Source organism: Carettochelys insculpta, chromosome 6, assembly GCF_033958435.1.
Source record: "Carettochelys insculpta isolate YL-2023 chromosome 6, ASM3395843v1, whole genome shotgun sequence".
NCBI classification, from domain to species: domain Eukaryota; kingdom Metazoa; phylum Chordata; order Testudines; family Carettochelyidae; genus Carettochelys; species Carettochelys insculpta.
The window spans coordinates 119,373,750-119,397,397 of NC_134142.1; the positions used below are offsets into that span (position 1 = coordinate 119,373,750).

A 23,648-nucleotide genomic window follows, 5' to 3' on the forward strand; every position below is an offset into this window, starting at 1 on the left:
GCACCCAGCCCCTGGCCTGCTGAGAGGGTGTGATCTGGGGAAGGGCAGCCCCACCAGCAGCGCAGGCTCAGCAGGTCTCTAGGCTGGAGGCCACGCTGGGGCTTCAGCGCAGAGATCACTGCTGGCCCTGGGAAATAATTCACCCCCATCCCAACAGCAGGAGGTACATATGAAAGAACAAGGTGCGCCGGGGCTTGGACCTGCAGCGGCTTCTCACACTTGGCGTCGCCCTAAGAGATGTTACTGATTGGCCACAACTGGTCTCTGCTGACAGCTCCCTCCCCACGTCCATTGGTGCGAGGACAAAGGTGGGATCGTCCTCCCCAACCTGAGAGAGAAGGGGTCAGCAGTCACAGAGTGGCCAAGCCGCATGCAGGTCTTTGAGCGGGGAAAGGCAGCTCCTCCTTGAAGCAGTGGGCTGGCAGTACCATTTGCTGCTCTGTGCACGCATCCCAGGGCTTGGTGGTGGAAGCGTGTGGCAGCAGCGATGATGGGAACAGCAGTGGCTCCAGTGAGTTGCTAGCATTGAGGTAGAACGGGGGACGAGGGGGCTGGGGGTGCCTGGTTCTGGAGGAGGGGAGGGGGATGGGGCTAGAGCGGGGGGCTGGGGGTGTCTGGTTCTGGAGGAGGGGAGGGGGATGGGGTTAGAGCGGGGGGCTGCGGGTGCCTGGTTCTGGAGGAGGGGAGGGGGGTGGGGCTAGAGCAGGGGGCTGGGGGTGCCTGGATCTGGAGGAGGGGAGGGGGATGGGGTTAGAGCGAGGGGGCTGGGGGTGCCTGGTTCTGGAGGAGGGGAGGGGGATGGGGTTAGAGCGGGGGGGCTGCGGGTGCCTGGTTCTGGAGGAGGGGAGTGGGGTGGGGCTAGAGCAGGGGGCTGGGGGTGCCTGGATCTGGAGGAGGGGAGGGGGATGGGGCTAGAGCGAGGGGGCTGGGGGTGCCTGGATCTGGAGGAGGGGAGGGGGATGGGGCTAGAGCAGGAGGCTGGGGGTGCCTGGATCTGGAGGAGGGGAGGGGGATGGGGTTAGAGCGGGGGGCTGGGGGTGCCTGGATCTGGAGGAGGGGAGGGGGATGGGGTTAGAGCAGGGGGCTGGGGGTGCCTGGATCTGGAGGAGGGGAGGGGGATGGGGCTAGAGCGGGGGGCTGGGGGTGCCTGGATCTGGAGGAGGGGAGGGGGATGGGGTTAGAGTGGGGGGCTGGGGGTGCCTGGATCTGGAGGAGGGGAGGGCACAGAGCTATGAATTGCATATTTATTTTTATCCTCTCTCTCTCTCTAACGAGATATATTTTATATCTCGACAGATAGATAAAAATAAGTATACAATGCATGTCTCTTTGCCCTCTCTCTGTGGCCCTTACTCCCTAACTGGTTGGCCACCCCAGGCATATGCCTCTAGCTGGCACGTTCCAAGCCTATTTCGTTCATTGTCATCCCACCCCTGGACAAAAAAAACAGGGTCAGGCTGCAGAGTGGAGCCCAACTGACAATGACAATTGGACACTGTGCCTGAGCAGCCTGTGGAACTCACTGACACAAGGTTTCACTGGTGCTTCGCCAAATTCCTAAAAGGGACAGTTGTTTCGATGGAAGACAAGACCATCCAGGTAGGACACTTGCAGACCTCCCTGTAAGCTGAGAGCTTGGGCAGCCACCTGGGAAAGATTCAGGTGCCGCCCAGCTCATTAGCAGAGCGCCCACAGCCACCCACAATCAGCAGCATTTGGTGGTGCACCTCCACATGTGCCTCGGTGCACATAACAAAATTTATTCTGCCCACAGATGGAAGAAGTTAGAGTGAACCTGTGCTGAGGCAGCTAACATTCAGCTTTATTGAATTCAATAAGGCAATAAATGAGCCAAACTGGACACTAGTAAAACCAGGTCCAGCAAGGCTGCTTGATGCAGCGAACTCTAGTATTTTATGCCCTTCCACAAACAAAGCCCAGTATCAGAGGCAATTAGTTAGAGAATCGTAAATCACTTCTCAAAGAGAAACTGTTATCAGCAACAAGAAACAGGTACCGGGGAGCTGGAGCCTTAACTCCAAATAGTCCGTTAACACATTCCATAGAGCTCATCCTCCCTGCCATTCCTAAACAGGTCAAGGAACGTACAGGCTCTTGTGTGCGTGCAGAAGTAAGGGATGTGAAATGGCTTCTTATACAAGATGGCTGCCACACCTGGATATGTGTGTAACCCTTCTGCCAGAAGTAGTCGGCAGCAACCAGGACTCAGCTCAACATCTAGGGGCTCCTTTTCATCCATCTCACACAGAACCAGCTCGAGCCCCCACCCAGTAGCCTGGGAAATTCACACCCCTGGGTGGCTCGGCGAGGCAATGCTCCCCCACTCGCAAGCACAGAGTCGGGGTGTCGAAAAGAAATGGTTAATGAGAGAGGCAGAAAAGTCACATGGTGTAAGCTTGGGAAAATACCACACCCGGAGCTCATAACCACCCCTCAAGTAACTGTCCCAGCTCATATGCTTTGAGCAGTGTCCTTTGCGTCTCAGGCTCACCAGTGCAATACTGTACCCAGCCAGTCCACACCCCCAAACTTTCTCCATACCTCCCTTCAAATGCCCCACTAACAACTCAGTCCAGTCTGTGCAGGCCCTGACACCTCACCCTGATGCCTTCCCTCACCGAACCTGAGGCAATGCCCCCTTTGTGTTGGTCCAGTATTCTGCTTGCCCCTGCCAGCTGCCCCCCAGGCTGCCTGCCGGTTGCTCCTGCCAGCCACCCACTGCTTCTTCCACCAGCTGCCCCCCAGTCGTGCCTGCTGGCTGCCCATCCTGCCAGCCATTCACCAGTCACCTGCTGCTTTTCCTACCTGTTGTCCACCAGTCACCCGCTGTTGTCTTGTGGGTTTTGCTGCAGGCAAAGGCCTGCAGGTCCAGCTCTCTGTAACTTCACCTGCTAGCAATTTCAGCTCATAGTAGCCTTCAGCTCTGGGCCTAGCCACAGCATCACAGTATCCCCTAAGGCTGATTCTGACAGAATAACTATAGACCCATCTTTAGAGCTACCTTGGAACAGTGGGGAGTAAGAGCTAGTCAAACCAGTCTTATAGCTGTATAACTAAAATGCTCCCCCCAGCAGGTCATTCAACCAGTATCCCTCCCCCACTTTTTTCTCCTTACAGTGAGCGGGTGGAAGGAGCCCTCTGCAATCCATATCTTATGCAGCAGTGATGACTGCCCTGTACCCCCACAACAACTTTAAGCATTGGTGAGACTCCACGTCTCACACTGGATGATAGTATCAATTGTGACTTTACAACATGTTGTTTACAATAGAGAAAAGCTGACTGCTTCACGTGCTCCCAGCAGGCTTTGTTCACAAGGTATTACCTATGCGCACCGTTGCATTTTCCTGCAAATGATCTCTAAAGGACACATTCCCCAAATTCTTCAGCAGCTTTGCGCTCCTGCTGGCACATTCCTTACACGTGTTCCAAGGATAAGCTAGGCCTGTGTAAGGACTTTGAACCTTCATGCTTCCAGGCACAGACAGATCCACAGCCTCTAATTCAGGGGGTGGAGCAGAGTGAGCTTTCTCTGGGGGCAGCTGGTTGTGCAGCTGCCGCGTTCCTCGCATGGGAAGCAGCCGGGCTGGGCTATGGTACACCTGAGAATGCTGAGCCAGACGGCTCTGGAGGGGATGGCAGAGGGTCAGCCAATCCCAATGCTTGGAAACTCTACCCCAGTCCCATCTGGGTGGGTTTCTCTTTTTGGTGACTGTAGCAGATTTGGCTTCCTGCCAGTGGCTTCTGTGTTCCTCATAAACCCGTGGCCCCCGCATCCTGCTAAGGATTGTGTCCCCCACTAAACAATCCTGAGATTTCTACACAACTGCATGTGGGTTAGTAGCCACTTGAGTATGATGGCTAGACTGACCCTGTAAGAGCAAGTATCAGAGAGGTAGCTGAGTTAGTCTGTATTTTCAAAAACAACAAGAAGCCCTATGGTACTTTATAGGTTAGCAGATATTTTGGAGTATAAACTTTTATGGGCAAAGACCCCCTTCATCAGCTGCATGAGTAGACGGGTTTCAAAGGAAAATTTAAAGAGGGAGGGTCGGTAAAGGGGAGGGCCAGAACTGACATGGTCTGTTCAGTCAGGGAGGATATGGCCCATTATCAGTAGTTAATGTGAAGGTGGCAACATCAAGAGCGGAGAAACTGCTTTTGTAGTGGGCCATCCACTCCCAGTCTGTGCTCAACCCTTGGTTGGTGGAGTCAAATTTGCAAATGAATTGCAGCTCTGAAATTTCTCTTCGCATTTTATTTTTGAATTTTTTGTTGTTGTAGAACTGCTGCCTATAAATCTGTTACTGAGCGTCCAGGAAGACTGAAGTGTTCTCCTGCAGGTTTTGTATGTTACCGTTCCTGATGTCTGATTTATGTCCATTTATTCTTTTACGTAGAGACTGTCCAGTTTGGCCAATATAAATTTCAGTGGGGCACTGCGGGCACATGATGGCATATATCACATTAGTAGAGCCCCTGATGGTGTGGTTGATGTGGTTAGGTCCTGTGATGATGTCGCTGGTGTAGATATGTGAGCAGAATTGGCAGCGAGGTTTGTTGCAGGGATTGGTTCCAGGTTTAGAGTTACTGTGGTGTGGTCTATACTTGCTGGTGAGGATTTGTTTAAGGTTGGCAGGCTGTCTGTCGGCGAGGACAGGCCTGCCTCCCAAGGCAGGAGCAGGGATTCCCCCCTCCCGCCCCAAACACACACAGAGCAAGGAAGCCAGCACAGGGGCTCCAGAACTCCACTCCTTAACAGGCCAGTTGCCCTCTGGCTCCAATGTCATAGGTTCGGCCTTTAGAGAGCTTGAGGCGGCCAGTGCATCTGCTGAGCGACCGGAGTGCCAGCCCCAGTCCCCCTGCCCTGCAGTGCGACACTGGGCCCAGGCATCGCCCCAGCAGATTCCCAAGAAGAGCAGGGCACCGCTCACATGCAACCCACGCTCCTGGGTGTGGTTCACTGTCCCATGCAGCGGCTCCTAGGCCTCTGCCACAGAGAAAGAATGAGTCTCCTCTTTGGACTTAGCTGAGAGCCAGCTGGCTTTTGGCTCAAACTGTTGTGGTTCCTGCGGTAAGCTCCAGAGGTCCCAGGTTCGCGCCTGCCTGGGGGTGGTTACGCATGGACGAGGTGAGGAGAAGTCCATGAGGATTCCCAAAGTTGTGGCGACCAGGGGTGGGTTCCACACTTCTCCAGCTGGGGAAAGCAAAGCAGTCCAGTTAGTGGGGCAGAAGCCCCAGCAAACACTGACGCGGGAAGATACCAGCAGTTCCTCCTGCTGGAGGGTGACTGTAGCAGGGGGTATCCCAGCTGGCTCCTGGCCATCAGCCGCCCCTGCCGCGCTCAGGGCTGGGGAATGGGGCTTGACAGACCTCCCAGTCCATACCAGGCCAGTGGAGATGAGGGCTGAGCAGCAGAAGAGCACCTGGCTGGGGGAGATCCACTGTGAGCTCTCACCTGAGCTGCATCCTCTGTTCTTCCCCCTCCATCAGGAGCAGCGCAGCAGGAATGGCAGCCTCGCACCGTCTCAAGCCCCTGAGCCGTGTGGCAGTGAGCGGGGGCACCCATGGCAATGAGATGTCAGGCATCCACCTGGTCAAGCACTGGCTGCGGGACCCCACGGAGCTGCGGCGCAGCAGCTTTACCGTCACGCCCTTCCTGGGCAACCCTCGTGCCATTGAGAAGTGTGTGCGCCATGTGGGGCAGGATCTGAACCGCAGCTTCACCACCCGGTTACTCAGGTGAGCTGTCCCAGCATGCACTGCTCTGCACTGGTCCCCGGGGGGGGGGAGGGAAGAGCTCTCCCATCATGCACTGCTCTGCGCTGGTCCCTGGGGGCGGGGGGAAGAGCTCTCCCATCATGCACTGCTCTGCGCTGGTCCCTGCGGGGGAGAGAAGAGCTGTCCCAGCATGCACTGCTCTGCACTGGTCCCCGGGGGGGGGAGGGAAGAGCTCTCCCATCATGCACTGCTCTGCGCTGGTCCCTGCGGGGGAGAGAAGAGCTCTCCCATCATGCCCTGCTCTGCGCTGGTCCCTGGAGGAGTGGGGAGAGTGGTGCCAGCATTCGCCGCTCTGCAGGGGCTCTCAGGGCGCAGGGAAGCTCATCCCATGATGCGTCTGGGATGAGTTCCCTTAATGGGATGTGTTGTCCCACTCTGCAGGGCTGCCCCAGGGCGTGGCGGGAAGCCCAGGGATCGTCTTTAAGCTGGGGCTCCCTAGCCTGTGAGAGAGCACCGTGCCAGGTGACTGATCTCATGCCCCTCTGCAGTGGCCTGAGGGGAGAGCCTGCTGCCCGTGCACATGTGCCATTACATCCAGCTGGGGCTGGGCCCCCGGCCCCCTTGCCAGCCCAGCACTGGGCCAGGTTCCCCCTTCCTAAGCCTCCCTCTCTCCCCACCAGACAGGCCACACATGGAGCCGCTGCCCCTCTCCTCACACCACACCCCTCACGGGACCCCCCTTCTCTCACCCCACTGCCCCCTGGGATCCAGCCCCAGAGGGACCCCCCCAGCCCTCACGCTGACCCCCTGGAACCTCCTTCTCATGCTGTGATGGGGGCCATCAGCGTGAGCTGAAGGGGAGCAGGCTCCCTGCAGCGGGGAGGTGGGGAAGCCGTGTTTGGAGCTGTCCCCCGATGACTGGTTGCTCCTTGTTCCAGCTCCGCGGAGGCAGAGGACGAGCCCTACGAAGTGAGCCGGGCCCGTGAAATCAACCAGACCTATGGCCCCAAGGGCTCGGCCCAGGCCTTTGACTTCATGTTTGACCTACACAACACCACAGCCAACATGGGCACCTGCCTCATTGTGGACTCAGAGGAGAGCCTGCTGCCCATGCACATGTGCCATTACATCCAGGTGGGGCTGGCCCCTGGTCCCCTTGCCAGCCCAGCACTGGGCCAGGTCCCCCCTTCCAGTCCCCTCCCTCTCTCTCCCCCAGACACACCACACACTGGGCCAGGTCCCCGCTTCCAGTCCCCTCCCTCTCTCTCCTGTAGACACACCACACATGGAGCCGCTGCCCCATCTACCTGTACAAGCTGCCGGGCGAGGAGACGTACGCCATTGACTCAGTGGCCAAGGCCGGGCTCGGTAGGGAACGGGCACTGCTCGTGGGCAGGGAGGGACTTGTGGAGTGAGCGCGTCTGCCCTGGGGCCGGGAACATCATTGCTTCACCCCTCCCGCCATACCTTTTCCTCAATGCCCCCCTTTCCCTCAGCTCTCTTGCTACCTGTCTCTTCTTCCCCCTTTGTCTCCTGGAGCAGCCCCCAACCACCTTGCTGCTCCCTGCTCAGCCCTGCCTGGATCGCCTCCTGACAGAGCACCGTCTGCCCCAGCTCTGAGACTGGCTCCATTGGGGCTCCCCTTGGAAAGGGGTAAACTGGAGCAGCTCGAGGGAACGTGGTCATGCTGTCTGGGGCTTTATTGCCTTCTGTTGGCCAGACAGCAAATACGGGTTTATGAAGTTGCTGCCTCTGGCAGCTCCCACTGTAGCAGATTGTGGCTGACTATAGAAGCTAAGGGTTCACCCCCTCCAATGGGCTGTCTCCCACAGGTGCTGTCACCACACAGTAGCTGTCCCTCCTACCTTGCTGAGTCCATATCCCGGGTAACCCAAGCAACCAGCTCCCAAACTTACCACGCTCCGCCTTATGCCTAGTTAATCACACAACTTTTCTCAGCAAGCACATTTATTCCTAAGGTAAAAGCACAATAGAGAGAAGCTGCTGACACAAAAGAACCTACACGCTTGCTAATAAGCTTCACAGCACCTACCCATTTGATCACTCCTTCAGACTCCACCTGGAGGAGTTTGTGTAGTCACCAGTTCACCACAGCGGTGAACTCACAAGCAACTCATGAATCTGTGTATCCTTCCTTCCTACAGTTTGGCCTTCTGCCTTATCTGTAACTGCTGATCAGCTGAGAAGGGTCTTTCCTCAGGGCCAGCTTCTTGCATAGCCAGGCAAGGGTTGTGTTTACATCCTCCTCCCCCTTGGGGGTTTCCTGGGGAATCCACTTGACTTGAAAACTCCAGTATTGGAGAGACCAATCTCATAGAGCTGGAAGGGACTTCAAGAGGTCATTGAGTCCAGCCCCCTTGCAAGGACCAAGCACCATCCCTTTATTTTTCCTAAATCTATTTACTCTATTGCTAAATGGCCCCCTCAAGGATTGAGCTCACAATGCTGGATTTAGCAGGCTAATGCTGAAACCACTGAGCTATATTGCCTGGTGCACTGCACCAAATAATCCTTTGAAGTGGCTAACGTCCCAGGGTTTATATTAGTCCCAGCCCACCGAGGGACATTCCACATCATCTACCAATAGCACCCAAACATCTGCATTTTCCATAAAGCCATCCCCTAAGGTGCTTAAATCTATCAAGTTGAGGTAAACTTCCCTGAAGGAAGGTTTGTTCGGGATACTGCAGAGAATTGCTTGACATACAACCCCCCACACCACACTACCCCATTGGGCCCCTCACTGCCCTGTTTTTAGAAGACCCCCAACCTTTCATTTCCAGCCTACATTTATGCTGGCTGGGTGATCCTCTTTGTTCGTGTGCTGCTGTTGCCTCTTCTGTTTCACTCTCTCACCCTCCTGGCTGCTTTTTGCCCGCTGATGTGGTTAACATTTTGCCCAGGCCTGGGACTGAGCCAGGCAGAGCACACCAGGCACTCTTGGCTGAGCTAACTTAGGTGCCCTCCTTGGCTTGAGGTCATGCCTCAGTTTCGTGGCAGAGGTGGGGATGGATCCTACAGCCCCTGCATCCTTGTCCAGAGTCATTCCTGCTGTGCCATGCGTGGGGCATCATGGGAGCAGTGAGGGCCAGATCAGTGAAGTGCAGACTGTGGGGAGGGCTGGGTGTGGGTGAGCTGACAGGACACTGGGATGGGATTGCAGCAGAGACCTGGGGCAAAGCTGTGGTTCAGGAAGGTGATGGGTGCTCCTCAGCAGCAGGGCAAGACCCCCCAGGGGTGTTTGGAGATGTCTGGGGAGAGCTCTTTGCAGCATGCTTGGGGAGGAGCACCAAGGGGTTGCAGTAGCCATGTCCTAACTGCGTTCTGGTGGTCTCCCTGCAGCTCTGGAGCTGGGGCCACAGCCCCAGGGGGTGGTGAGGGCTAGCCTGTTTGCTGAGATGAGAGCCCTCATGGCCTGCGCCCTGGACTTCATCGAACTCTTTAACAGCGGTGAGTTATCCCAGAGGAGCACAAGCCAGCTCATCCAGCATCCGCCTGAAGCTTGTCCTGGGATGACTTGTGTTATCCCATCATGCATTGCTCTTCAGCAGCCCTGGGGGTGGGGTGAGGCTGTTCTCCTATATCAGTACTTTGACGTGGGTGCCTTCGCCTCCTGCCACCGCAGATGAGCCACAACTGGGGGGGAGCCTGTGATTGAGGGGGGAACGGATGCATTTCTGTGCAGCCTCCCCATTCTGAGCCCCCTGCTGCCCCCTTTGGCCCCTAGGTATGGTGTTCCCAGCCTTTGAGATTGAAGCCTACAAGATCACTGGGCGCATGGACTATCCCTGCTACCCCGATGAGGATATCTCGGCCATGGTGCACCCCAAGCTGCAGGTGGGTGTGAGCTGCGAATAGGGTGATCCCAGCCCCCGCACTGCTCTTCTCTCAGGAAGGGAGGGCTCATGGCCGTAGCCCCAGTGTGCCTGTCAAGGGAAACCACGTGGCCTGAGTCATCTGCCCAGAGTCTCCCTCAGACCGTTTCTGAGCTCTACACAGAGCAAGGGGCAGGTGACTCTAAACCACCTCAGTGCTCCTGCATTGTGGGCTGGGCTCTTGGCCACTGGTGGAGTTAGAGCAGCCCAAAGGCTGCCGTTAGTTACCCTCTGCTCTCCCCAGCCCTGTGGGGCAGAGAATAGCCAGAGCCTAGTGCATCCCCATCCCGCAGTCTGCCCCCCTGAAGGCAGCTGGGAGTAGGACTCTTAGGCCAACTCTAGAGCAGCCACAATGGCTCTGCTCCTATTTCCACTACTGAGCAGCATAAGGACCTGGCCCCTCAGGCTCAGCCCTGGCAAGGCAATGCCAGAGCAGGGTGAAGCTGGGCTCCCTGGGGGGCACAGGGCATTGGCAGTTGATTCCATCATCGTGGTCATGCAGACCTCAGGCTCCTGGGAGCTGCAGGCCACAGGAGGACAGCAGCAGGCTGGGTGACACCAGACAGCCAGGAGCTGAGCTGGGGTGGGCTCATTTCGCAGGGCACTGCAACCTGAATGGGACCTCGCCATTTGTCCAATGAAGGGCTCAGCCACCAGAGAGTAATTCCAGGAGAGTGGGGATCCCAGCCTCTGCCACCAATGGGGGCTTCACAGAGCGGCATAGGAGCACTGGTTGGGGGTGGGGAAATCTCCCAGCTCTTCCAGTCCCAGCCTGTCCCAGCAGGGGGTGCTACAGGGAGTGGCATGGGGGTGCTGGCTGCAGGAGGAGCCCCTGGCTACTCCAGTCCCAGCCCCTGCCTGCAGGGGGCACTGCAGGGAGTGGAGTGGAGCAGGGGTTGGCAGGAGGAGCCCCTGGCTGCCCCAGTCCCAGCCCCTGCCTGCAGGGGGCACCGCGGGGAGCAGAGGAGGAGCACAGGTTGTGAGGTCAGCTACCAGCTGCTCCAGTCCCAGCCTGGCCCTCACTTGTTCCATCCCTAGGATAAAGATTTCCTCCCCTTGAGCCCCGGGGACCCCATCTTCCAGACCTTCAGCGGGGAGGAGACCCTGTACGAGGGCAACACCACCATCTACCCGGCCTTCATCAACGAGGCCGCCTACTATGAGAAGAAGGTGGCCTTCGCCATGACGGAGAAGTGCATCTTCTCCATCCCCAGCCTGCAGCGGGAATGAGCGGGGCTAGGTGGGCCATGGGCTGAGAGGGAATAAACAGCTGGAATGGACACGTGTGTGTGTGTGTGTGTGTGTGTGTGTGTGTGTGTGTGTGTGTGTGTGTGTGTGTGTGTGTGTGTGTGTGTGTGTGTGTGCACGCGCGCGCGCGCCCTGAGGGATGGGAGGAGAGGGCGTTACCCCTGTGTTGTGACGGAGGGGCTGGGCTGGGCGTGCAGTGCACCGTCAGGTAGCACCACCTGCACTCAGGTTTCCCCAGTGCTTCCCAGCGTAAGACTGTGTTTTTACAGTCTTATAACCTGGCCAGATTGTAGCCGTTCAGGCTGCCACTTTCCAGGCCTTGTGTCCCCCTCGGGTCCGAGGGCCCTTGGCCCATTTCATCCGTTCAGTTTTTTTCGCAGGCTGCAGCAGAAGACGGTTTCTTTGCTATGGTGCCCCTGTGAGTTGGAGCAAGAACGTAATGTTCGGCAGCCAGCTGACCTGTCGGGCTCTTTTCCTGCCCGCACGCAGCAGAGCTGCCTTCCGGCACCTTTTTTCTCCCGGCCGGGGTTCCCGCAGCTGAGGCTGCCAGCCAGGGCTCAGTGCCCCAGCCAGCTCCCCGTGGCTGTGGGGTCTCCCCAATCCCCTGACTGGGGTTCCCACGGCTGAGGCTGCTGGCAGGGCTCCATGACCCAGCCAGCTCCCAGCTGAGGGAATGTGGGGCTCCCCCTGCCCCCTGGTCAGGGTTCCCACGGCTGAGGCTGCCAGCCAGGGCTCCATACCCCAGCTAGCTCCCAGCTGGGGGAATGTGGGGCTCTCCCCACCCCACAGCTGGGGATCCTGAGGCTGGCACTGCTGGAAAGGCTCCATGCCCCAACCGGCTCCCAGCTGTGGGGTCCCCCCACTCCAAGGATCCCGGGGCTGAGGCTGCTTGAAAAAAAAAGCACTGGAGGCCGAGGCGTGATTCTGGAAGTCCCCAGGGAAATCCACCCACATTTGGCCATGTTATAAGCCTTGGAAGAATCTGAGTTTGCCTGAGCTCAGACGAGTCATTTGAATTCCCCGAAGAACCTGCCCACATGCACCATCCAGTCCCGGCTTCTAAAGCAGACCAGGCTGCACGTGAGCCCTCCCTACAGAGTGACTGAACCGGGGCTGCAGGGCTGATCCAGCTGTTCCCTTCATTTGTTACTCCTGTCTGCTATGGGGCTGGCCCCCAGCACTGAGTGCAAGCACCTGCCGCTCCTGTGCTCTCAAGCACCTTCTTTCCTGGGGCCCAGCTGCGTGGGAGAGGCACAGCCAGAGCTAACAGCAGCTGGAGGAGCAATGCGGGAGCTGGGTGGGAGGGAGCATGGAAGGGTGAGGAACAGGGGCAGAGGGAGTAGGAGTGGGGGCCAGTGAAGAGGGCAGGCGTCGTCTCGGGCGGAGGACAGTGGTGGGGGAGGGATGTGGGCAGAAGTCAGGGAAGAGGGAAGGGGGCGGGTGACCTGGGAGAGGTCAGGTGGGGGAATGGGGCCAAAGATGGACATGGGGGACAGGGGTTGTGTCTCAGCGGACAACTCAGAGCTGGGCGCTCGTGGTGGCAGAAGAGGCTGAGGGTGGCCTGGGATGGACTTGGCCGATGCAGGAGGTCTTACCTCCCCTCCCCGCCCACCACACGCACACAGTGGGATCCAGTCCATTGTTTGTGCCTTGTTTTAGGCCAGGGCAATAGCCCTGGTTGTTCAGTCTCTCTCTCTCTTTCTCCCACACACATGCACACGCACTCACACACACAGAAGTGTGCCCGGCTGCCTCCTGTCCCTCCAGTGGGCCGTCTGGAGTGGCTGCCCCTGCTGTCGCTCAGCATGGCTCTGCCACCCTAAGTTCCTGGCCAGCCCCCAGTCTGAGCGGCCGAGCCCACTTTGGACCAGGGATCGACTCCCTGTGGGGGGCAGGTGCAGGCAGGCAATGGACCTCTCTTTGGGCTAAGCCACTGCACTCCCAGCCCTTTTACACCAGCGGGGGATCAGGCCTGGGATGCTAATGGAGCTTTGGCCCTTTCACACCCATGGGAGGGTCCCAGCCCATCGCCTCCAGTTACTTCCTAACTGGTAAGGAGAATCTGCGCTCTCATTGGCAGTCGCTTCCAGGCTGCTGCCTTCTGTGCTTTGTGGCTCTGCCCCTGACTCAGCAGCACTGCTCAGCTCTTGGCCCTTTCTCTGGCGCTCCTCAGGAGGCAGAGGCCTGGCCCAAAAACAGCTCTGGGGCACACTGGCTCCCCCTGCTGGGCTTATTCCTGTGCTGCTGCTGGAGCTGGGCACCTGGCCAGCAGCGGCCTCTGTCTCCGCTCTCCCTGCACAGCTGCGAGGCTGGTGAGCAGCAGCTGCCCAGGGGTGGCTACAGAGAAGGACTGAAGCAAATTTTGGTGTGGCTTTAGCTTCCGCAAGCTCTCCCAGTGCCACCGGGCTGGAGACATCGTTGGACACACACACTGCATGGCACAGCAGCCACTGGATGGAGACAGAGACCAGCACAGTGGCAACCGGAGGATGCTAAACTCACCCACTTGGGTGCTTTATCTTCCTGGGGCTGGATGGGAGCTGGACGAGAAAGGCTCCATATCCTATTCCCTGCCCCACCGAGCCAGCCAGTCCCACTCTGGGGGGTGGGGCGCATTGGATCCAGCAATCCTTGGAGGGGAAAGCCTGTATTTCCATTCCCCTAACCCCAGCCATCTCCCCCACCCCATGCCCCGGGGCTGGATCAGGACACAGGAGCAGCTCGCCTGGACCAGCGTCCACAATGGCTCCCGCCAGATGCTGCCGAAGGTGTAGGAAACGGCCGATGCTTGTGAGATCATCTCCCCTCTCCCACGCTAGGTCTCTTCCTGAGGCCTCGTGGTTAGAGATTGGCTTAAAAACTGAAGCACAAGGTTTGAGATCCGCAGCTCTCACCCTGATCATTGCCCCTGCGTTCCCAGACAATTCTCCGCTCCCTCCTACCGCCCCTCGCCGCCTTATTCTCCTAGTAAGCATCACGGGAAGGGAGTCTGGGGGATTTGTCCTGCCCAGCCAGAAGCGGTGCTGCAGGGGTTAAAGGGATATAGTAAATTGAGACAGAGAAACCTCCCCTCCCCACACTGAAAATACCCCACATCTGCCTTTCTGGGAATCTACAAGGTGGCTACGGAAGCAGGAAGAAATGGAAAGCAAGGGGAGTATTTTGCTCCTGTGTGGACAGGCTGGTGGTATATGGGTTTCTTTCTATTTATTCTCAACTTTGGGTGCAAAGTGCCGGCAAGTGTTTCACTCTGATGAAAAAGAGCTGGGCCTGAAAAGCTTGAGCCTAATTCATCCCTTGCAGCTGCCGAGACCCTTGACTGAGCCGTCCCTGGGCGCCTGCGGTCACCCTCCGAAAGGACGCATTGGAGAGGTCCGGTGGAGGGCAACGAACATGATTAGGGGCTGGAGCACATAATGTATGAGCAGAGGTGAACGTAAGGGGTTGCAGCTCCTGCAAGAGCTGGCTGAGCTGGGAGAAGACCCAGGAGGGAGCTATTTAAAGAGCTGGCAGGGACCCGGGTTGTGATGGGACAGTACCAGTAAGAAAATTACAGGTACCCTCACCCCCAGCTTATGAGGAAGGGCTGAGGGTTTGGGCTACAGAAGAAAAGAGTGAGAGTAGCAGCCTCCTGGCTAGTGAATACATACCAGGGATTTTTTTCCACTCTTATGTAGGAATCACATATCCGGCAGTATGCCTCATCTGCCTAAGTGTCTCCATTTTTGGCTCAGGTCTTGGCCGAAGCAATGCAGAGCTGGGCTCGATTTCCCCTTTTTCAGTATCTGTCCTGGCCAAAGCTATGCCTGAGGGTAATTCTCCGCTCTGCCACAGATTCAACGTGTGACCTTGGTCAAGTCATTTCGCCACTTGAGGCTTCATTTCACCACATGCAAAAGGAGGCCAATGATGCAGTTTCTGTCGGTTTTGTCTCTTCAGACTGCAGGCATTTCAAGACAGAGATGGCCTCTCACCCTGTGCCTGGGAGAATAGGCCTGGCCTGATCCCTCTTACTGTGTCTGTGTGGAGTTTGGTGAAACAGGCTCTGACTTACATGTGCTCCACATAATGGAGTCCTGACCTCTGCCAGAAGCTCTGGGCACTGCCATAAATACGATACAAATAATATGAGTAATAGAACTCAGAAGGGACCCTTGCGGTCATTTGATCCCATTCCTAATGCAGCCTAGAGTATCTTGCAGGAGAGGAAGTCACTTATCTGTGCTCTCTACGGGAATCGCTCTCTCGATGGATAAGAATCTACAGTGTGTGTCCAACCCACAGTCTCCTCCAAGCTCTGAAAGGCTGACGCCCAATTCGTTATTGCCCCAGTAGCAATTTAAGGTAGATTCCAACAACAGTTTCTTCACTACCCTCAGTTCCCTCTGGATAGCAAAGTTAGTGTGTATTTCCTGTCTAATACACACCAGGCTTTGCCAAAGCCCAGAACGGGAGAGTTGTGACAATTGGAGATGGAAAAGTCCCTGTTAAGTTTCTGAAAACTCAACCGGACACACCCTGGAGCCTATCAGCCTGGGGAAACTGACTGGGATAGGGCTAGTGGAATAAACCATTCCTAGCGTCGTAGAATCCAAGGGCTGGAAGGGACCTCAGGAGGTCAAGTCCAGCCCCCAGCCCAAAGCAGAACCAACCGTCACTAAATCATCCGACCCAGGACTTTGTCAAGCTGGGCCTTAAAAACCTCAAGGGATGGAGATTCCACCACCTCCCCAGGTAACGCATTCGAGTGCTTCACCACCCTCCTAGGGAAATAGTTTTTTTTGAATAGCCAACCTAGACCTCCAGTTCTTTAACTTGAGTTCATTGCTCTGTGTTCTGCCATCTGTCACCCAGGAGAACTCTTTAGAGCCCCCTTTCAGGAAGTTGAAGGCTGCAGTCAAATCGCCCCTCACTCTTCTCTTCTGCAAACTAAACAAGCCCAAATCCCTCAGCCTGTCCTCATGGGTCATGTGCTCCAGCCCCCAAATCATTTTCAGCACCCTCTGCTGGACCCGCTCCAGTGCATCCCCATAACCTCAGTGCTGTCTGGATATTACAGAATCTCTCTCCCACCCCTCCATGGATACCCTATTCCAGATCAAAAACTAATCCAGAATATTTGCTCTGTTTTGGAAGTCACCTTTACTGTGGAACTAGCTGATGCACCCGGCGTTGCTCAGGTCTTTAAGTGGTGTAATTTTTTGAAAATACATGAAAAATGTACGTTTTTTTCCCCCAAGGATTGTATTTTTCAGAAACGAAGGCTGGAGTGAAGGTTCAGGGGGGAGAAGGGGCAGCGGGAGATTCACTTAGGACAGAGGGTTGGTGAGGGCTCACAGCGGGGGGCTCAAGGCAGTGGGTGGGGGTGCAGATGTCAAGACAGGCAGACACTAGCGCAGGGGTCTCAGGACAGGGGGCTGGAAGGTGAGGGGTGATCAGGGCCACCTGTGGTGGTGAGGATGATACTGCCATGGCAGCAGCTTCTCCCAGGGGCCAGGGCTGTGCCCCTGGGGCCTGCAGGCTGTCTGGGTGGGGAGCTGCCATCTACCTCCCGGGCTCCTGCTGTATGCAGCCTTGCTGTTGTAGCCCGGTGACTGCAGGAGAAGAGAGACCCGAAGTGGGCCAGGTAATCACTTTTACTGGGCCAGCTCCTGGGGGTGAAAGCGACAGGCGTTCGAGCACATGTAAGGAAGAGCCGAAGCTGAGTTCGGTGGTACTTGAGAGCTTGTCTCCATCCCCCGGCAGAAGTCAGCTCAGAAAACGATGATCACCCCATCTACTCTGTCACTCAGGCGGCATCTGTCTGTCTGGGAACCACACATCCAGTTCTGGGGAGGGATCGCTCAGTGGTTTGAGCATTGGCCTCGTAAACCCAGAGGCGTGAGTTCAATCCCATTTAGGGGTCTGGGGCAAATAGATTAAAAAAAATCTGTCAGGGATGGCGCTTGGCCCTGCGGAGAGGGCAGAGGATGGAACAGGAGGAGCCCCCGAGGTGTGTATGTATATCTCCATCCAGACTCCCAGGGGCTTCTGGGCAGCCTTGGGCAGAAGCTCACTATGGGGGCGGGGGGGGGAGTATCTGAAATCCAAAATGCGGGACCCATGGAGCCCCTGCTACCTGGTTAGCACAGCTGCAAGCCCTGTTCACTTGGCTGTGGCTCACACTGCTGGTGGACCTCTCCTTTCATACCCTCACACACAGCCCCTGACCCTGGCTGGAGGAAGGAACTGAGGAACCTATGGGGGGGGGGTGCCGATGTGCCAACCCTAGGAGAAGCCCACTCTGCAGAAGTCACAAAGGGGTTAAGAGATATAAGTGCCGTGAGCAACAGCTGAGCTCTTGCCAGCTCCTGGAAAAAGAAGCCCCTAGAGAGAGCGGCTGAATGCATAGGGCTGCAGAACCCAACCAGGACAGGATCTCAGGGAGAGACCGCTCGGGCGCTGGAGCAGGACTGGGCAACGGCCAAGCTGAGCAGGCTTGGAATCAGCCGGAAGGTACAAGGTGGCTGGGAGTGGGCTGGACAACGCTGCTTACTCTGCGGTCCCTAGGCTGGGAGGAAGACCAAGGAAGGGAGGCCTGGGAGCCCAGCACCCTGCAGAAAGGGCAGGGCACAGCCCTGCCACCAGAGCATGCAAAGGCCTACTGAGCCCTGGAGGTGGCAGGGGCGGGGGTGACAGCTCAGGATTATTACCTTCTTGAGGAAGAACGGAGGTGCCAACAGCCCCCAGGTGGGAGGAGGAGCCGGGCTCCATGCCCCAAAAGAGCAGTCACCTGTCAGCTGTCAGTCACACAGCTGCCCCGCCCCCCAGCCCACTCCTGCATGCAACTGGAGCAGCTTTTCTGCAGCACTTGAAAGGAGCCTGGGGTATCTGCCCCCACCCCCGTGAGGGCTGAGGAAGGGGCAGGAATAACTAAGCTGGAGGGCTCAGCTGGAGGCGGGGCTCACACCTGCCCTGCCCCTCCAGATTGCTAAATGGGAGGGGCTGGATGGCCCAGTGGTTAGAGTGCTAGCCTGGGAATCGGCTCAAATCCCTGCTGTGCTACAGACGCCCTGGGGCAGGCATGTCCCTTAGTGGCTCAGCGCCTCAGTTTTCCCTTCTGTACAATGGGGGCCCTATCGTTGCCCCGTCCCCTGGGGCAGGGGGACACGCAATGGTTCATAGATCAAAGCTAGGTAGGCATGCTGTTACTCAGGTGATGGGGGGTGGGGTCTGCAGAGAGTGATGTTACAGGGCGATGGGAGGCTGCTACCCCAGGGGCCTGGAGAACAGCAGCCACGCCGCTGGGACCGGCACACCCGGGGGCTGCAAGCTCAGCACTGGAGGTTTTCTTGTTGCTGGGGTTAGAACCGGGGACGGGGGGTGGGGGGAACAGCCCGATGGGTGGAAAGGAGAAGAGCGCTCAGACCTTATTCCCCCCCCCCCCCCACTCCCAGCTGCATTGCCATGGGCAGAGAAAGGAGGGAGACGTCCCTAGGGTGGACCCCAGCTGGCGTGACAGCCCCCACGCTGGGGACTGAAGTCGGGAGTCTGCGGAGCTGAGAGCACAGAGCCACTACAGATGGAGCTAAAGAGCTGGAATAGCCCTCTAGCTGCTCTGAGCCCAGAGGGGGCGGGACCTGTAACACGTACTATGCCCTCTGCTCGCTGGGATCGGGACTGCTCATCTATGTGTCATAGTCTCTCTACTGACAGTGGGGATTCTCCTTTACCTGGAGGCTCTTGAGTCTGTCCCAGCGGCAGGGCGAAGACTCCCAAAGAAGCCTCAGGGGTTACAGCCATGTGATACCCTATAGTGCAGCAGCCAACTGGAGGGCAACCAGGGGCCCCTGGTTGGCCTAATTCATAAGGAGCAGATCTGAGGGATCCAAGGTGGAGGGGCTGGGAGCTAGGGAACACGCCCCCAGCCTGGAGCCTGGTCTATCTCTAGCACCGAGCCCCCGGGCCACAAAAAGAGTTAGATTGCCAGGGAGAGCGCGGGGCAAAGAGGGGCACGCAAGAGGGAAGGCTGGCCTAGTGGTTAGGGCACAGGCTTTGGAGTCCTGGATTCACATTCCAGATCCCTGGGTAGCCTTGGGCACATCACTTAACTTCTGTGAGCCTCAGTTTCCCCATCTGTACAATGGGGGCTACAGCATGCCCTGGGGAGCTGCAAGGATCAATACAATAAGGGGTGTGCAGGTGGTAGCCTGTGTCAGCCAAGTGCACTGCACCCAGTGGGCTCCCTGCATCCCTCCATCTCCCCACAGTTCCCTGGGTGCCAACCTCCCATCCCCCTCTATTGCAGGGACTCCCAGCACCCCTCGCCCCAGCCCCTGAGTGCCCCCATTCTCTCATGTTAAAGACCCCATGTGCCCCCCGCTGGCCCCTTCCCCTATATCAGGGCCACCCATCTTCCCCGCCCAGGCCACAAGCTGTGTGCACCCCTCCACTCCCCTTTTCTCCTATTCCAGGTTCCCTGGTCTCTTGGAACCACACCCCCTGTCATGAGCAGTGGTTAGCTGAGTGCTTGCGAGCTGCCCATGAGAGAGTCAGGGGCCGCCCATCTGCTTAGCAGAGCAGCCCCCAGCCGGTGGTGCATAAGCTTCCATGCACATACAAAATTCATTCTGCGCACGGCCAGAGCAAGTTAGAGGGAACAATGGCCAAGAGGTCCACTTACGTTTATCCCCCCAGCCACTTTCAGGGGGTGCTATAGCTACAGGTGTCACTGCTGTCCAGGAGGCCAGCATGAACCCACATGACTTCAGTAACCAGCGCCAATGACTTACTCCTAATGCAGCACCCAGAAAATCCTCCAGGCTTGTGAGCGGCATCAGCCCTGCCCTCTCACATGGGGCACCCTTTACACAGCTTTGCTGCTGCTGCCTCCTGGCTGACTTGCTCACAAACAGCCTCCGGCCTGTAAGTCGCTCCCAGCCGCACGTGTGTGGGCTGCAGCCAGCCAGCCCCGTGTAGCTGGTCCTCAGTCTGGCTGCATTGCAGGGAGACACGCACACAATGCATCCTAGGCTGCCCAGCCCTAGAGTGGCCCATACGCATTTGGGAAAGGCCTGTCAGGCTACGAACAGAAATGGTACGCGCACCACGCGCTATTCCACATGAAGGCTCCCAAATGCGTCAGGGTAAACGCACTGGATGAGATAAAACACGATTCCCCAAACTGGGGGGCGTATCCCCCCGGTGGGGGCGGGAAGAAATTCCAGGGGCGGCGTGAGGTGACCCAGCCCCGCCCTTCATTCCCCCCACCTGAACAAAGCCCCTGCCATCTTACACGGGTGACCCGGCGCAGCCGCTATAAAAAGCCGGCAGCCGGCAAAGACCCACATGGAGTTCGCTGCCTTCTGCAAAGCTGAGTGAGTGTGACTTGCTAATTGGCAGGGTGGTTAAACACTGGAGGAAATTGCCGAAGGAGGTTGTGGAATCTCCATCACTGGAGATATTTAAGAATTTGTTAGATAGGCGTCTATCCGGGATGAGCTAGATGGTGCTTGATCCTGCCGAGAGGGCAGAGGACTGGACTTGATGACCTCTTGAGGTCCCTTTCAGTTCTAGTGTTCTGTGATTCTATAGGTGGGTTGGATGGGGCCTGGGGGTGCCTGGCTTTGTGAGAGGGGAGGGGCTCCAGCGGTTGGCTTGTGGGTCTCAGGCGGCTGGCCCCAGCAGCACATAGCCTGGGCGTCTTGGGCTGGCAGGAAGGCAGCTGGCCCTGGCAGTGCCGAACTCCGGCAGGCTGCTGACCCCAGCGGCGGGTGGCTCGGGAGGCTGAGGCTGGCGGGTGGCTGGCTGGCTTCAGCAGCACAGGACTCATATGGCTTGGGCTGCGAGCGGGCGGTTGGACCCAGCAACATGGGGCCTGGGCAGCTGGCCCCGGGAGTGTGGGGATTGGGAGGCTCAGGATGGTGGGGATGTGGCTGGCCCTGCCAGCGTGCGGCTTAGGCGGGTGGCTCAGCTGGCTGGCCTGCAGCTGGGGTGGGCAGCTGGTGGGCGAGTGGCTGGCCCCAGCATTGTGGGGCTCAGGCAGCCAGCTCTGGCAGTGCAAGTCTTGGGCTGGCAGGCAGCTGGTGTGGGCAGCTCTGGCGGCTGACCTGGGGCTCAGGCAGCTGGCCATCTAGGGCTGCACCAGACACCCGTAATGGGCCAAGAAAAACTATTCGTGCTTATTTTTAGTTTTAAATAACATTTTATGTCAAGTTGTTGTGTTTATTTTCAATTACGTATTGAATTTTTTGTTGAAAGGGGGGTTGGCTGATGGTAAAGAAGCAGTGAGGGGGCGAGAAGGTTTCTCAAAAATCTAAAGCGGGGGCATGATGCCAAAAAGTTTGGGAACCACTGAGACAAAAGAAGTTTATTAGCGACAGTGAGAGAGAGAGAGAGAGCTGTCCAGTGACCGTGCAATGAGCCATCAGGGTCAGAAAGGGTTGCAAGAAAAGTAACGACAAAGCTAAACCCTCACGGAGCAAACTATGTTAAATTCACGGCAAAGTTTCTCACGCCGCATGGGCTCAGCTGTTTTACCAGCCACGTTTCCTCGGCTGGGGCCCCCTTCACCTGTGTAATGGCTGCCCCCTTTGTCCCGTCCGGTGCAGCAAGTCGATAGGCAGAGTGAAAAGAAGAAGGAGGAGTCCTCTGGGGTGTCTGCCCCATCATTCTACAGTCCTGTCCCCACTTGGAGATGCAGCTGCAGCTGGGAACAGGCGACAGGCAGCCTGTGTGGGAGGGAACCCCACGCTGGAGCTCTGCTAAGACATAGGGGTTCTTAGCTTGGGGGCGAAGGTGTTGCTTCTTTCCCTTTCCAGCCATTCCCTTTCCTCGGCAGGTCATGGCCCTGCTTGTTGGCCCCAGGCCGAGGTGTTCATTTGTCCTTCCTCTTTGAGGAACTGGTCTGGACGCTCCCATCTCTGGAAAACACACTGCATGGCATGAGCAGTGCTCCCTTTCAGCTGAGCCCTTGAGCAGCTGCCCAGGAGAGATTCTGGGGCTGGCCGACTGATTAGCAGATCCTAGGTGCGGTTGGCAGGGAAAAGGAGGAAGGGCTGTTGAACTCAGAAGATTTGTCTGTCTGTAAGCAGCCTGCTGTAGGAACAGAGAAGTAATTGTGTTAGTCTTCAAGGTGCTACAGGACTGCTTGGTTTTGGTACGCACACGGCAGTATTTTGTGCCACCAAGCTTGGTCTCTAGGGGGATGTGTTTGATTTTTAGTTTTGTGTTTAGTTTGCAGAAGAGAAGAGTGAGGGGCGATTTGATAGCAACCTTCAGCTTCCCAAAGGGGGTTCTAAAGAGGATGGAGAGAGGCTGCTCTCTGTGGTGACAGATGGCAGAACAAGGAGCAACGGTCTGAAGTTACAGAGGGAGAGGTGTAGGTTGCATATTAGGAAATACTATTTCCCTAGGAGGGTGGTGAAGCGCTGGAACGTGTTACCAAGAGAGGTGGTGGATTCTCCATCTCTAGAGGCTTTTAAGTCCTGGCTTGACAAAGCCCTGGTTGGAATGACTTAGTTGGGGTTGGTCCTGCTGTGGGCAGGGGGCTGGACTCGATGGGACATAGTAGGGCTGTCCCACCTCCAATCTGACAGTCCTGAGGCTGTTACGGAGGATGAAAGGCTCAGGGAAGGAGAGCAGTCAAGGGGAGCAGAGGGAAACCATCCCGTAGTTGGGACCCTCCTTCCAGAGGGTGATGTTGTATCCTCTCGTGCCGAGGATACTTCTCCGGGGGAGGGAGCGCCAGCTGTTAGGAAGAAGCAGGTTTTAGTAGTGGGGGATTCGATCATTAGAAATATAGATAGTTGGGTTTGTGATGACCGGGAGAACCGTATGGTGACTTGCCTGCCTGGTGCGAAGGTTGCGGATCTCTCGAGGCATCTAGACAGACTTATGGGCAGTGCTGGGGAGGAGCCGGTCGTCGTGGTACATGTTGGTACCAATGACATAGGGAAGGGTAGAAGAGATGTTCTGGAGGCCAAATTTAGGTTACTAGGAAAGAGACTGAAATCCAGAACATCTTTGGTGGCATTCTCTGAAATGCTTCCAGTTCCACGCGCAGGGCCAGATAGACAGGCAGAACTTCAGAGTCTCAATGCGTGGATGAGACGATGGTGTAGGGAAGAGGGGTTTAGATTTATTAGGAACTGGGGACACTTTTGGGGTAGGGGGAGCCTATACAGGAAGGATGGGCTCCACCTAAATCAAGGTGGATCCAGACTGCTGGCATTAAACATTAAAAAGGACATAGAGCAGTTTTTAAACTAAGAGGTGGGGGAAAGCCGATTGGTGCGGGGGAGCACCTGGATCGGACGGAGACTTCTCTTACACGAGGCTCCATAGACAGGGATTCCCTAGAAGTTAGTCAGATAGGGAACGTGGGAAATAATATATGGGCAAGATCAGATGTAAAACAATCATGCATAAAAAAATCCACCGTGTCTGTGAAAGGCGGACATATAAATAGTGGTAGTTTTCTAACATGCTTTTACACTAATGCTAGGAGTCTGTCTAATAAGATGGGTGAACTGGAGTACCTCATATCAAAGGAGGAAGTTGACATAATAGGCATCTCAGAAACATGGTGGAATGAGGACAATCAGTGGGACACTATCATACCGGGATATAAATTATATCGGAAAGACAGAACAGGTCGTGCGGGTGGCGGAGTGGTACTATATGTGAAGGATAATATAGAATCAAATGAAGTAAAAATCCTAAAGGAATCAAAATGTTCCATAGAATCATTATGGATAACAATTCATTTCTCTAATATGAATA

At 56.6% G+C, this 23,648-nt stretch overlaps 1 protein-coding gene across 3 annotated transcripts; it reads left to right on the plus strand.

The window, feature by feature from the left end:
* The first annotated feature begins 358 nt into the window (after positions 1 to 358).
* ACY3 (aminoacylase 3) lies at positions 359 to 10,918 on the plus strand. 3 transcript variants are annotated; one of them, XM_074998057.1, is made up of 10 exons: positions 367 to 511; positions 1,451 to 1,599; positions 3,139 to 3,339; positions 4,306 to 4,369; positions 5,515 to 5,763; positions 6,681 to 6,876; positions 7,017 to 7,110; positions 9,106 to 9,213; positions 9,491 to 9,600; positions 10,677 to 10,918. In XM_074998057.1, exons 5-10 carry the CDS (start codon positions 5,531 to 5,533, stop codon positions 10,866 to 10,868), a joined length of 933 nt encoding a protein of 310 aa, XP_074854158.1. In that variant the 5' UTR covers positions 367 to 511; positions 1,451 to 1,599; positions 3,139 to 3,339; positions 4,306 to 4,369; positions 5,515 to 5,530; the 3' UTR covers positions 10,869 to 10,918. The 3 variants fall into 3 exon arrangements, with proteins under 3 accessions (XP_074854159.1, XP_074854158.1, XP_074854160.1); XM_074998058.1 differs by lacking the exon at positions 1,451 to 1,599 and having other exon boundaries at positions 359 to 511; XM_074998059.1 differs by lacking the exons at positions 367 to 511; positions 1,451 to 1,599; positions 3,139 to 3,339; positions 4,306 to 4,369 and having other exon boundaries at positions 4,400 to 5,763.
* The last annotated feature ends 12,730 nt before the right edge of the window (positions 10,919 to 23,648 follow it).

What these genes read in the sequence shown, in the direction of transcription:
- ACY3 (XM_074998058.1), top strand. Translation starts at nt 5,531, where the DNA reads ATGGCAGCCTCGCACCGTCTCAAGCCCCTGAGCCGTGTGGCAGTGAGC. An exon ending in AGTGGCCAAGGCCGGGCTCG is followed by an intron (nt 7,111 to 9,105) that starts GTAGGGAACGGG and finishes GTCTCCCTGCAG; the next exon opens with CTCTGGAGCTGGGGCCACAG. An exon ending in TGGTGCACCCCAAGCTGCAG is followed by an intron (nt 9,601 to 10,676) that starts GTGGGTGTGAGC and finishes TTCCATCCCTAG; the next exon opens with GATAAAGATTTCCTCCCCTT.